The sequence below is a fragment of the Sesamum indicum genome, linkage group LG11 (genome assembly GCF_026168435.1).
Source record: "Sesamum indicum cultivar Baizhima isolate 11 linkage group LG11, ASM2616843v1, whole genome shotgun sequence".
Lineage (NCBI taxonomy): Eukaryota > Viridiplantae > Streptophyta > Magnoliopsida > Lamiales > Pedaliaceae > Sesamum > Sesamum indicum.
The window spans coordinates 6,054,584-6,067,033 of NC_142667.1; the positions used below are offsets into that span (position 1 = coordinate 6,054,584).

Genomic DNA, 12,450 nt, shown 5'->3' on the forward strand with positions numbered 1-12,450 from the left:
CTTTCTTCAAACGGCATTCCAATTACCACTCAGAAAGCAACATAACAAATTAGAAACTGCAAACAAGAGATTTGTGTAGAGAGAAGAAAAACATTTTCACCCTTATAAAAAAATGCATAAAGGAGCTATCAAAAATAAATAAATAAATAAATAAAAGGGTTACCTCCATTTTAATGCTAGAACCAACTCTGAGTAGATCAATTTTGCTCTCATCAACTTCATCGTAAAGTTTCGTGTTAGATTTACTAACATCAATTTTTGATGGACAGCAAATCAGAAGCTCATACTCAATTCCCTCCCCTAATTTCCCTTTCTCGGATTGAAGAACCAACTAGCTGGCAGAAACATTAATTATTAGCAGCTTATAATGGTGCACAAGCAATTGCAAGAAAAAAGATTTCCTCAAGGATACATGAAATTATATCACATGGCATATGTCAATCAACTTATTCCCCTTCTCTCGGATCCTCTAGTCAATTGTTGTTTATTACACTTAATAAGCAGTACTACTTCCTCAGGTGCCCCTGTCTCCAACCATGAAGAGAGAGAAGGTTGGTTAAGAATGAAGAAACAAAGATTAAGCACCAAAACCGCAACATCCCTTCTCTTCTTTCCTTTCTTTCTTTTGGCTATCCAAAGCGTCTACCAATAACAAGAAAGCTCGATAGCACCACTAAATCACCAAAAATTAAAAATAGAATAGTATTTAGAAAAATGAAATACACATGTAGTTGATAGATCATGTCCTCTGCAACACCAGGCCAATAATCTCCATCAAACTATGGCAATCGAGTTGCGGTTACCTCTGCTTTACATTCACTGGTGGACACAAAAATAGTCATAGAGGTTAGTAAGATCAACTGCAATATTTTCCCTTGTAGCTTTTCTTAGCAGGGACAAGTAACTGAAACAAAGGCAATAATTCAAGTAAAATAGTGGGACAAATTACCTCACCACTCGCAATCTACATTCTCATGATCAAACAACCATCAAACTTACTACTCCCTTAGTTTATGCGAGTTTGCTGTATTCTGAATTTCTGGGTGGCAATACAAAATGTAATCTTCCCCTTTCATCGGAGGGAAAGCCCATATATAAAAGCTTGTGAAACCACGCTTTTTGCAGTATTCTAAGTATCCAATCTGAAAATATAAGTGATGGTACTAACAGACCAGGTATTGAAACTCCAATGTAGCAAAAGAACAATGGGTCCAGAATACTTGCCAAAGTTTCGTGGTACAAAAATGTTTGCAAACCTCTCCAGTCATTGCTTTGGCCTCAGGCCTGAAATACTTAAGAGTCCAGGTAAGATAGGTAGACTCGGTGATGCTTAGGCTGCTGACATTTGGATCCAAATTCTTGAACGTACATCCCAACTAGCCACACTTCAACACCTTCAATTTTCTGAAGAAATGGTTTAATAAATAGTATTACCTGGAAGACAGAAACCATTTGTACTATTACATAAAGTAGATTTCAGTTGATAAACACAAGTATCTAAGGAGGCATTTTAATGAACAAATCTCCAGTTATCTACTTTTTGGTAAGGTTAACCAATCTTGTGCAACCTTCACCCCACCCCATGATAATAAATAACAACAGAAACACAAGAATACTAATAATAAGAGGTCCAACTGGGAAACCTTATAAAGTTCAACTCGTTTTACTCTAGACTTCAATTCTCTATCAGAATCATAAAGTAATAGCTTCCATTGATACAACTTTTGATATGAAGCTTCACATTTGTTTTCTAGAATTAGAAAACCCACTGAAGGTAACTTATTCCGACAAGACTCTACTAAATTCTCTCACGTAAAATAAACTAAATCCGGTACTAGACTTCTAAGTTTGGTGCTCTTCCAATGGATGTACACAAAACACGGACCTTAGATTTATAGGGGTGTTCTGTAGGATAATCTCCCTCTGGGAAAATTTCAAGAAACCCTGGTCTAACTTCCAACTTCTTGTCCACTGATGACACCACTCTTAGTACAATTGCTTATGCTCCAGGCACCTACCAAAAGTTCACATCATAATATTAACAATAACATAAACTACAATACTAAGAATAAGACTACTAAATAAACACGGCATTAGTTAGAAATATTTGGTTATAGTGGAAAAAATAAATCCCAAAATATCTTATCCAATTCGGTATGCAAATGCGCCTGGAATAAATACATCACAAATGCATATAAGTAAAAGGATCACCTCACCATAACTTTTGCTTTGAAGCCTTGTTGTGTCCTGTCTTTCTTGCTTCAGCTTTGCAAATAATCGCTGCCCCATGTGATCACTCAAAATTGTTCTAGGCAAATCCTTGGCTCCTAGAACAGCACTCTGCGGTAATGGCACATGGTCACCTCTCTCAACTTCTTCTATAAAACAACTTGGACAAGTGTAGTTAGCTTGTCCACCATTGTTTCTTCTACCATAGAATAAATGCACAAATTTGATGATGCCACGCTTCACACTTGTCACATTGGGAGCCACTGCACAAAATAAATATTCAGCATTTAGGACTATTTGTCGTAAGCAAAACAACATCTTTATACGTTAAAGTGGCATACCCATTCTTCAGTTTCGTCGTCATTTTTCTTTTTCCCAATCCTTGCCTTTGTAAGAGCACTTCCATCAGCTACAATTATGCAAATGTAATGACGCAAGCACCACTAGGTGTATAATGTATAGGGGCCAGTTCAAAGGTAAGCTTCTCCACTGCACATAATGGCAAGAGTTTCCACACATCGTATGTTCCACTGCTTGATTTTTTTTCCTGCTTTTGCTTCGCTCTCAAAACATTGAAGCATACCTAAGAAGAGACTTTTTTGTATATCAAGCTTCATGAGGTGAAGGCATAATTAGCAAGATTACAACCACGACTGACCTATCTCATCTCCCAAACCAAAAGAGTAAAAAGCTTAAAATACAAGGAACAACCAAAAAAGATCCTGAAAGGAGCTTAAGCAAGAGAAGAAAGACATAGATAAATCATAACATAAAATGCTCCAACAACTTTCACGAAATAAAAAGATAAAAATAAAAATACTTGCTCTCTTCTCCATCAATCAACTCAATCATCTAAAAGCCAGAAAATGAAATATTACTATATTTATTATGACAATTCATAAATTCTTTAGCTTTTTGCAAACAAAATGATTCGATATCGAAATTTTTCTTTCATGGTTGGCTGCTTATTAGATTTAGAGTTTATGATAATGATAAAAGTCTTTGATAAACATGCTTTCAGATGCAAACACTAACATTAAGGGCCTTGTATGGCCATGAACTACATGAATGAATGTCTTAATCAATCATAACGAAAATCCAGCCATCAGCCCCAAAAAACAGACAACACATAATACTGACCTGGCCTACCCAGTGCTAAGACCTGTAATATGCTGTAATATGGTGCCGGACTTCTGACATTTCAATGATACTCCCCTCATTTTCGCCTTGCTAGACTTAGATGCATTTTCGGAAGGTAATGGTGGATTTTCCCTCTTAGACTGTTCCATTTCCTTCTCAGCTTTAATGACGTCCTATACACAAAATCCAGTAAGTATTTTGGCAGTAGGATCACCTTCTGGCATATGGATCTAAGCATCTTCCAAGTCAGCCGTTTCATTTCAATCATTTTGTAACAGTCCAACACTTCCAGAAACTTCCATTTTGTCTAATCACTGCTGCCACGATCACATGGATCACAGGGGATGCTACGGTTTGAGCAGTCAGAGAAAGTGGAACATGGGCTTGGTCAGCAGCAACTGCATCATACCTCTCACTTTCTTTGGCGGTGCTTGAATCAGATGAAGAATCATATTTGAGGTCTTGACCCCGCACACATGCTTTGGCACATAGAAGGAATCTGATCCGTGTATATTAGCACATCAGAGGTTTCTTTCTTACCAGCCCTGCAAGTGATGGCATGAAAGTTAATATCACAAGTCATAGCCATATTTTCAATATAAATGGATTTAAAAAAAAGAACACTAGAAGCTCATGCACTACATCCAAAATTGAATGTTGCACTATAAAATCGCGATCAGCGAACTAGGTGTACCTAATACTAATATTCTACAAAGAGAATGTATAATTAGACTTTCTTTCCCTTTCCATTTCTAGCTATTTCCATATTGTATGCAAAACAAGAGTCATTTAATGACTCACACCACAAACTTTGGAGCTCTGAAGTCTCATGGGTGGTTGCATACCCAACACATCATTTTCAGAATATAGAATATGACAAGTAGAAGAGTAGTTGATGCTCGTTACATGAGATAAACCCGACCCTTACACTATTGATTTAGCACTACTGCATTTGCCAAAGCAAATTTCCAGCGAAATAAACTTTGAATTAATTACGAAGAGGAGCCAATATGCTACGAGAAACGGAATGCCTATAAAATGTTAAATTTTCAATAGAGCATTTTTTGAATAAAACAAGGAGAAAATACATGAACCAAGGTTTGTGTTGCGAAATTTCGCATGTCTCGTGCTACCCACCATTACCAGTGCCCCAATAATTAAATGTACTGAAATTGGCTAACAATAGATAATGAGCAGTTGCTTCAATAGCAACACAAGCAAAACACAAAACCCCACAAGTTACACATGAAAATAATCCCTGCTCATGTTCAGAAGCTCTCTTTGTTTCAGAACTTACCAGCTATGCATAAGGAGCCATAGAAGATTATAGCATGCCGTTTTGAACTCAAGATCAAGACTGCACATTCGATTTCTATCCTCATACATTTATACTTCATTTTCATCTCACTGATTCTTTAATATGAAATAAGTAAAATAACTCACATATTATAAGCATGTAAAAGTATATGAAATTAATATCTTGACTAATTATATTAAAAATATTAGTTAGCATATTTTAAACTAAAACCATAGACTATAATTAAATAAATTTTTTAATAGAAAGACACACAAAATTAATTACAAGACATACTAGCTCTGAACTTCACACAGAAATCCATTCACCACAATAACACAAGAGTTAAATCTCACTTCTATAACTTTCAACTGTGATGTGTAAAAAACTATCACCTACCTTACACTCCCACTCCCACTCCCATCCTCTAGGAAATTGGGGTAACTTAACATCACGAAAGTATGCAATAAAATCTTTTCCAATCACTTGAAATAAGAACGCACAGGAGCTTTAAGATATATCTTATCAGATTCCCCCAGACCGAAACCATGACTGTCCTCAAGCATGTCTCAATCCAAATACACGAATTATCCAAGTAGCAATTCTCAAATTTCCTTTCATGTCACTCAAGTATAACCCCTATACTAATAAGACTTAATAGTATAAGAAGAGCGAGTAGTATTGAGACAAGCACTTGAGCCCACATACAACATTCAACACACAAGTATCCCATTGATTTCATCAAAATAAAATGAAACAAGTCTCAACACTCTCACAAGGGTATCACTGTATCACTCCACTCATAAAGTGTTTAGGAATTTGGGTTCCACTCAAATCAATACATAGAATGCCATTACCATAGGCTTGCTTGTGAATCAAATCTCCTCCACCAACAGAATGAAAATTAATACATGAATCAAAGGGTCTTTTCATGGGTTGTAATGGGGTTTAGGACAAGGTGTGGCAAAAGATAGGCCGAATTGTGGCTTATGAATTAAAAGGAGTGATGCCGACCTAGTTGCTTATCCTTCCAACCTCATTGCCCTTCAACTCGATTAGAAGAGACTTGAACAATCGAACATTTCGAATTTTTTCGTTTCTGTTTCTATTTCTCCTTTTTTTTTCTCAATCTATTCTTCTTTCGTTTCTTTTTTTCTTCTTTTCTTCTTCTTTTTCTTTTTTTTCTTCTTCTCTTTTTTCTTTCTGTTTCATCATTCGTTTCTTCATTTCCTCATTCCATTTCTTTTTTTCTTTTCCTTGGGGCTAGGAGTGCATCCCTCATATGCAACTTCATTTCATTCACTCATTTTCACGTCGATTTACAAGCAACCAAGCCAACACCATTCCCTTGAATGGGTTCAAAAATTACTTCAGGAGATAATCAAGAAAGGGGGTGAATCAGCTTATAACGTGGTTTAACCAGCAAAAGAAAAGTCAAGGCTCAAATGAGTTTTTCTATGGGTGAATTCAAGGTAGGCTCTTTTGAGGTAATGGGGTATTCCTAAGTGCCCTTATCACTTTCATGCACCAATCTTACAAGAATGTGAACTCAAAATGTATTACACAAGCAAGTTCTAGAATGAACACACTAAGTTTGATGCTCTCAATCCAAAGAAATATTGGAGCACTATTTAAATGAAAGTGCTTTGGCCCAAAAGCTCACATAAAGGCTTTTGTGTTGATTCTTGAACATTGTTCATTTGATGCGGTCAATGGAACACACTTCACACAACTTTGTTTTTATATGCCACTAGTGCTAGTTTCTCCTACTTATCTCGACTTATACCAAAAATTCCTATTAATCTAAGGGATATCACAAGACAACAATAAAAAAATTCAAGTGCTACCATAGGATAATTCGCATATTTTTCTCAAGACACTAACATCCTTCACAAGTTTCAGTGTTCAATAAAAATTGCAACCCCCAAATAAAACTTTTTAGTCCCCACACATCACACATTCCAATACATTAATTCCCCGACTAATCTAATTCATTTGTCACTTGTCACAATGAACATTGGGCTCCAATCTCTTGTACTTTATTAAAAGAAAGATTGTTTGTCAAGTCACTCTAATCCAATACGAGTAATATGTCATAATCCAAAGAGAGCACAAGCAACAATAAATCAAAGTTTTGGAAGTTCATAGTCAAATCTTCCTTTATTTTTTTGAAACAAGTCTTTCATAACTACGTTCTACAGAGATTGTGCCTCTTTATGATCTAATTCAAATGTCAAAATGTATTAATGAGAGACAATGAGCTAAAGAAACTGAAGAAAAGATAAATTCAAGCATAGCAAATCTTATCTACGTATAAGAATTGCGAAACATACCTGCTAATCGCAAACCAAAGATAAAAATGCAGCACATTTCATGCACCTCACAAACAATAATCATGAAAATTATTGCCATATGGCTGCAACTATCAAGGGGTGCACATGTGAGGCAAGTGCCATGAGCTCCACCAGCCTACCTTATCTGCATTTGCCATTGCTCATGAATTTGAGGAAGCATAGTAATAAATATACATATGAAACGATGAGTAACCCACTAACACTAAAATAAAACTTCGAACATATCTGCATAAAGGTACCGGTTGCTTATCTCAATACAATTCTTATATAGTGTTCACCAAAGTAATGCTAAAATTTTGCAATGCCTTTTTTGGATTTTAAATGTAAAACTCAAGCACCCATGCTTCTCAAAATCCCGCTGTATGCAGTTGGAATAAACTCACAATCTTCAAAATGCTCAAGATCTTCATCAGCATTAGCAGCTTCATTTTGAAGCACCACATTCCTACATGATAATCGAGTTTCAACTTCAGCTTCAAATAATATCTCTTTATATTTGTGATAATGAAACATAGTTTATCCAGCAAAGTAATCTACCAAAGAGAGGCCGTGCTCTAAAAACTTCATATTCGAGCTTTTGACCCAGCACACATGCTTTGGCACACAGATCGAATCTGATCCGCGTATATTGGTACATCAAAAGGACCATGTTTCTTTCTTAGCAGCCCTGCAAATGATCACATGAAAGTTAGCATCATAAGTCACAGCCATATTTTTCATTCCATGCTCTACAGAATGGAATGGAACACCACTATATCCATCAACTTTTGATTAGCTAACTTGGAAGAGTTTCATAAACGTAATTTTCAAGACACAAATTATCTTTAAATAGTAGTATCAACTGCAACAAAGAAAAGTGTAAAAAATAACAAGATGGCAGAAAGTGCTGAAATATAACAATTATGGCCAGTCGCTGCACACAAATCATACTTAACATCAAATCATATGGAAACAGAAACTGTTGAAGGCACTGTTTATAACTTCCCTCTTCATTCTTAAGAGCCATAATTATACTAGAAGATAAGGAAAATCTATATAAAGCATAAAGAAGAACCAATGCAGTAGAATTTTGCGTTTAAGAGGAACAAAGTATCAATAAACTAAGCTAACATCAGAATTCATAATTGATTAAAGTCTTATTGTTCCACATGTATAAACACCGACCCATTAGAGCAAAATGTTAATCGTGCTGCAGCTAAGTACTAAACGTTTAACAAGCAACCGTTTCAATTATTCAAGCTCTGCACCTTCAATTCTCTCCCCTAATTTCCCTTTCTCATATTAGCTAGCTCGCAGAAACATCAATTATGAGCAGCTTACAATGGTACACAAGCAAGGCGAGAAAATAAAAAATCTCACGGATACATGAAATTATATCACATGGCATATTTCGACCAACTTATTCCGCTTCTGTCACATCCTCCAGTCAATTGTTGTTTATTATACTCAATAAGCAATTCTATATCCTCAAGGGCCCCTGTCTTCAACCATGAAGGGGAGAAGGTTGGTTAAGAAAGAAGAAACGGGGGTTAACACAGCAAAAACCCAACATTCCTTCTCATATTTTCTTTCTTCTTTTGGCTATCCAGAACGTCTACTAATAGCATGAGAGCTCGATAGCACCACTAATTCACCAAAACTAAAAATAGAATAGTAGTTAGGAAAATCAAATAAACATGGAGAGGATTTACTATGAACACCAAAAGTCAGGAGAAACCTTACTTGTCCATAGCTAAAAAGTTTTGCATTGTTCGCAAACCCAACGATTTCGAGCAACGATCAGAATGCAGCAGCAGCAGTCCATGCATGTTGTATGTGCAATATGATGAAGCCTTCCTTCAATAGGAGATATTGTTCCACCCAGCTACATAAACACAGTAAGTTTGAGAACTAGGAAACAGGAGCAGCAGCCACAATTCTACTTCATGTGTGTGAGGAAAAGAGTCGCACAAAGAATGAAATAAAGGCGTAGGGCACGACATAATAAACTGAAAATGCTACATAGGTAATGAAACTAAAATTGTGATATAGCAGGACAATGACAACAATATCAAAATTGATAGATGCTAAAGTAAAATGAATCCTTGCTTACAGAACTAAAAAGGACAAGCAAAATTCGCAATTTTGACAGTGAAATTACTTTGTGCATCAACAGCAGATGCTTTGATGCATTGTTAGAAAGATCAGTTTGGCCAGATGCCTTCAGAGCTCTTTCCCTCATCTTTTTTGTGAGTCAATTTCAATATTTTCCCTTGCAGATTTTCTTAGCATGGACAAGTAATTGAAACTAAGACAATAATTCAAGTAAAGTAGTATTACCTCACAACTCGCAATCTACAGTCTCATAATCAAACAACCACCAAACTTATCACTCCCCAAGTATATATGATTTTGGTGTCTTCTGAATTTGTGGGTGGCAATACAAAATGTAACCTTCCCCTTACAATGAAGGGCAAGCCAACATATAACAGCTTGTGAAACCATGCTTTTTGCAGATTTCTGAGTATCCAATCTTTAAATATAAGAATATTATGGGTACTAGCGCACCAGAAATTGCAACTACAATTTAGCAAAAGAGCAATGAATCTAGAAAACTTGCCAAAATTTCATGGTACACAAATGATTGCAGAGCTTCTCCAGTCACTGCTTTGACCTCTGGACTCAAATACTTAAGTAAGTCTAGGTAACATAGGTAGACTTAGTGATGATTAGTTAGGCTGCTGGCATTCGGATTCAAATTCTTGATCATACATCCCAAATAGCCACACTACAACACCTTCAATTTTCTGAACGAAATAATAGTATTACCTGGAAGATAGAAACCATTTGTACTACTACATAAAGTAGATTTTCTTTATTAAACACAAGATATTTAACGAGGCATTTTAAGGAACAAATCTCCAGTTATCTATTTTTTGTTTTGGTTACCCAATCTTCTACAAACCTTCACCCACCCCATGATAATAAATAACAACAGAAACGACAAGAATACTAATAATAAGAGGTCCAACTAGGAAATCTAATAAAGTTCAACTCAGTTTACTCTTATACTTCAATTCTCTAATAGAATCACAAATTAATAGCTTCTCCATTGATACAACTTTTGATTACAAAGCTTCACATTTTTTTTCTAGAATTAGATAAAAACTGAAGATAACTTATTCAGACTAAAACTGCTCAAATTCTTTCACATAAAATAAATGCAAGTTGCATTATTTTGGAGGGCAAATACAATACAAGGGTTTTGGTGTGGTTGATCATAGACACAGGAATTAAGTTCTCCAGTACCCCTGATTTATCTGCTACATGCTTCTGTTATTCTAAGTTTGACTTTCAACTCATTTCCAGATTGTTGGTTGGGCTTTAGGTCCTTTAGTTCATTTATCTGGGTTTGAAACAACATAAGGCAGCAAGTTTCAAAAGAAAAGCATGTCAATGAACAATAAAAATTCCTAGCAAACCACATTTGGAAACAGTAACTTCTATTGAAGATATATAAAAGCTGCAAGGCTTTATAATAACAAGAAAAATCACCTGAACTCAGTGTTTTGTGCTTCTCTTGAAACTCAGTTAGCAGCAGCTCCCTCCTTTGGGCAAGATTCTTGCACTTAATGCCATAACTATGCAACAAACAGTATGGGTAGACTCAGTGATGATTAGTTAGGCTGCTGGCCATCGGATTCAAATTCTTGATCATTCATCCCAAATAATTGATCAAATAAGTTCTTCAACTTTTAGATGAGCTCCAGTTTGATTTGTAATTGCCAACTTAATGATTTCCATAGGATCTTTTATTTGCCTAAATACCATAGGGAGAAGGTTGACTCCAAGATTTGGAAGCTAATAGTAATAGCATCAATGATGTCAGCTTCTAGCCTGACATTTCTGCTGCTATAAATAATATTCAGATACTCCTTAGCCTTCCATATCTGGACACAGATTCCAGAAAATTGATCAATTATTTAAATAAAGATGTGGACCAAGAAAATTTTGACAGCCAAAATTTGCCATGACTAATATAGTAAAAGAAGAGTTGCAAATAAAAGAAGCATTGATAAGGTGGGTGGGCCTGGTTCTCAATTAATGAGTAAACAAAGGTCATTTATTTGTTGGACTAACTTTAAGACACAAACCATAACAGATATCAGTTTCCTCCTTTTCTTTTTTATCAAAAGTTTCATTCCTCGTGCCAAAAATAATCAAGATTCAACCAAAAAAACCCACAAATTAATCACATGCAATCCCAGATTCACAAATGTTCACATCCACCAAAAGTTTCAAGCTAAGTGACACCATAAAATTTAAACAATTACAGAAATATAAAAAAAATTAAGAGCTAAGAACGATACTTACATAGATACAAACAGAGAGAAGAGAGACGTCGCCAACTTAATTTCTTTTCCTTTTTTCTTGCACTTTCTTCTCTACTGCTCTGGCTTTGCAAACCCTGAATAAAAGAAATAAAAAATCGAAAGGTGGAAACATGTGAGTATGGATTGACGGTGGGCTCGTGTAAAATGGTGGGAAAGAAGAGTATTTTTTAGGGTTTTTACCAGTAGGGTTTTCTTTCTTGGAATTTTGTGTTGCACCCACCTCCATTGCTGCTTCTCTTGGGTGTACTGATTGGTGAACGAACACATCTTCGCTTCCATCAACCAGAGTAATAAACCCAAATGAAACCACTTAACGTTCTCCTTCACATCACCCTCCACCAGTGGTACTAAACCCTAACCCCTCTATTGATCTTTCCTCTTTGTTTTTAAGGGTTTTTTGTAGTGGAACCCTTCTTTTGCCTCTGCATTCCTTCTATCTTTCGGGGTTGAGAAATAAAGAGAGGGAGGAAAGGGGAAATGAAGTTGAAAGGGTTTGATGGTGGGAAAGGTTTTTACAAATGAGAGTAAAGACGGGAGGATATCAAGAAACTTTCTATCTCCTCTCTTTATTCAATCTTTACACCTTGTTTGATTTCATCTCTGTAAATCTATGATATATACATTTTCGTAGAGTGACCAATTAAAATATATTATTTTATTTCTGCTAAATACAATCAAGAAAGCAGGTAAAAATGATTTATTGTGCATTGGAGAGTTGTGGAAAATTAAGGAATGAGTCTCAGAGTATAATTATCATATTCTAAACATTAATTAAAAAATCTCTTTTTCTTCATTAAATAGGAGGCTCTCATGTTGTATCTATCACATATTTCATATTTAAGTATATTAGTATTCTGTAAAATTATTTTTGTAATTTTTTTATTACTTTTTTACCCTCCGAATTTGGTATAGAGAAATGATGGTTACGAACTAATCAAAACTCTTGTTTTAAGTGCTCCTTTGACCTTTTCATTGGATAGATCAAATCTGGTTTCCAGTCCAAATGTAAAATGTATTTCTTACAATTTGGTCTGAAAAACAATATGATATATAAAAATAA

At 35.4% G+C, this 12,450-nt stretch overlaps 1 protein-coding gene across 11 annotated transcripts; it reads right to left on the minus strand.

The window, feature by feature from the left end:
* Positions 1 to 409: 409 nt before the first annotated feature.
* LOC105155236 (histone acetyltransferase HAC1-like) lies at positions 410 to 11,964 on the minus strand. 11 transcript variants are annotated; one of them, XM_088875172.1, is made up of 11 exons: positions 11,571 to 11,964; positions 11,371 to 11,464; positions 10,552 to 10,946; positions 8,740 to 8,881; positions 7,555 to 7,684; positions 7,401 to 7,462; positions 6,997 to 7,141; positions 3,370 to 3,914; positions 2,571 to 2,812; positions 2,212 to 2,492; positions 410 to 1,434 (listed from the first exon to the last, which is right to left on the minus strand). In XM_088875172.1, exons 9-11 carry the CDS (start codon positions 2,572 to 2,574, stop codon positions 1,294 to 1,296), a joined length of 426 nt encoding a protein of 141 aa, XP_088731298.1. In that variant the 5' UTR covers positions 2,575 to 2,812; positions 3,370 to 3,914; positions 6,997 to 7,141; positions 7,401 to 7,462; positions 7,555 to 7,684; positions 8,740 to 8,881; positions 10,552 to 10,946; positions 11,371 to 11,464; positions 11,571 to 11,964; the 3' UTR covers positions 410 to 1,293. The 11 variants fall into 11 exon arrangements, 10 of the variants coding, with proteins under 10 accessions (XP_088731298.1, XP_088731303.1, XP_088731302.1 ...); XM_088875177.1 differs by adding an exon at positions 1,886 to 2,014 and having other exon boundaries at positions 410 to 1,404; positions 2,217 to 2,492; positions 6,997 to 7,462; XM_088875176.1 differs by adding an exon at positions 1,886 to 2,014 and having other exon boundaries at positions 2,217 to 2,492; positions 6,997 to 7,462.
* Between the last annotated feature and the right edge of the window lie 486 nt (positions 11,965 to 12,450).

Coding starts and splice junctions, on each gene's coding strand:
- LOC105155236 (XM_088875171.1), bottom strand. Junction 1,435..2,211: donor AAAGCAAAAGTTATGGTGAG/GTGATCCTTTTA, acceptor TCTGTCTTCCAG/GTAATACTATTTATTAAACC.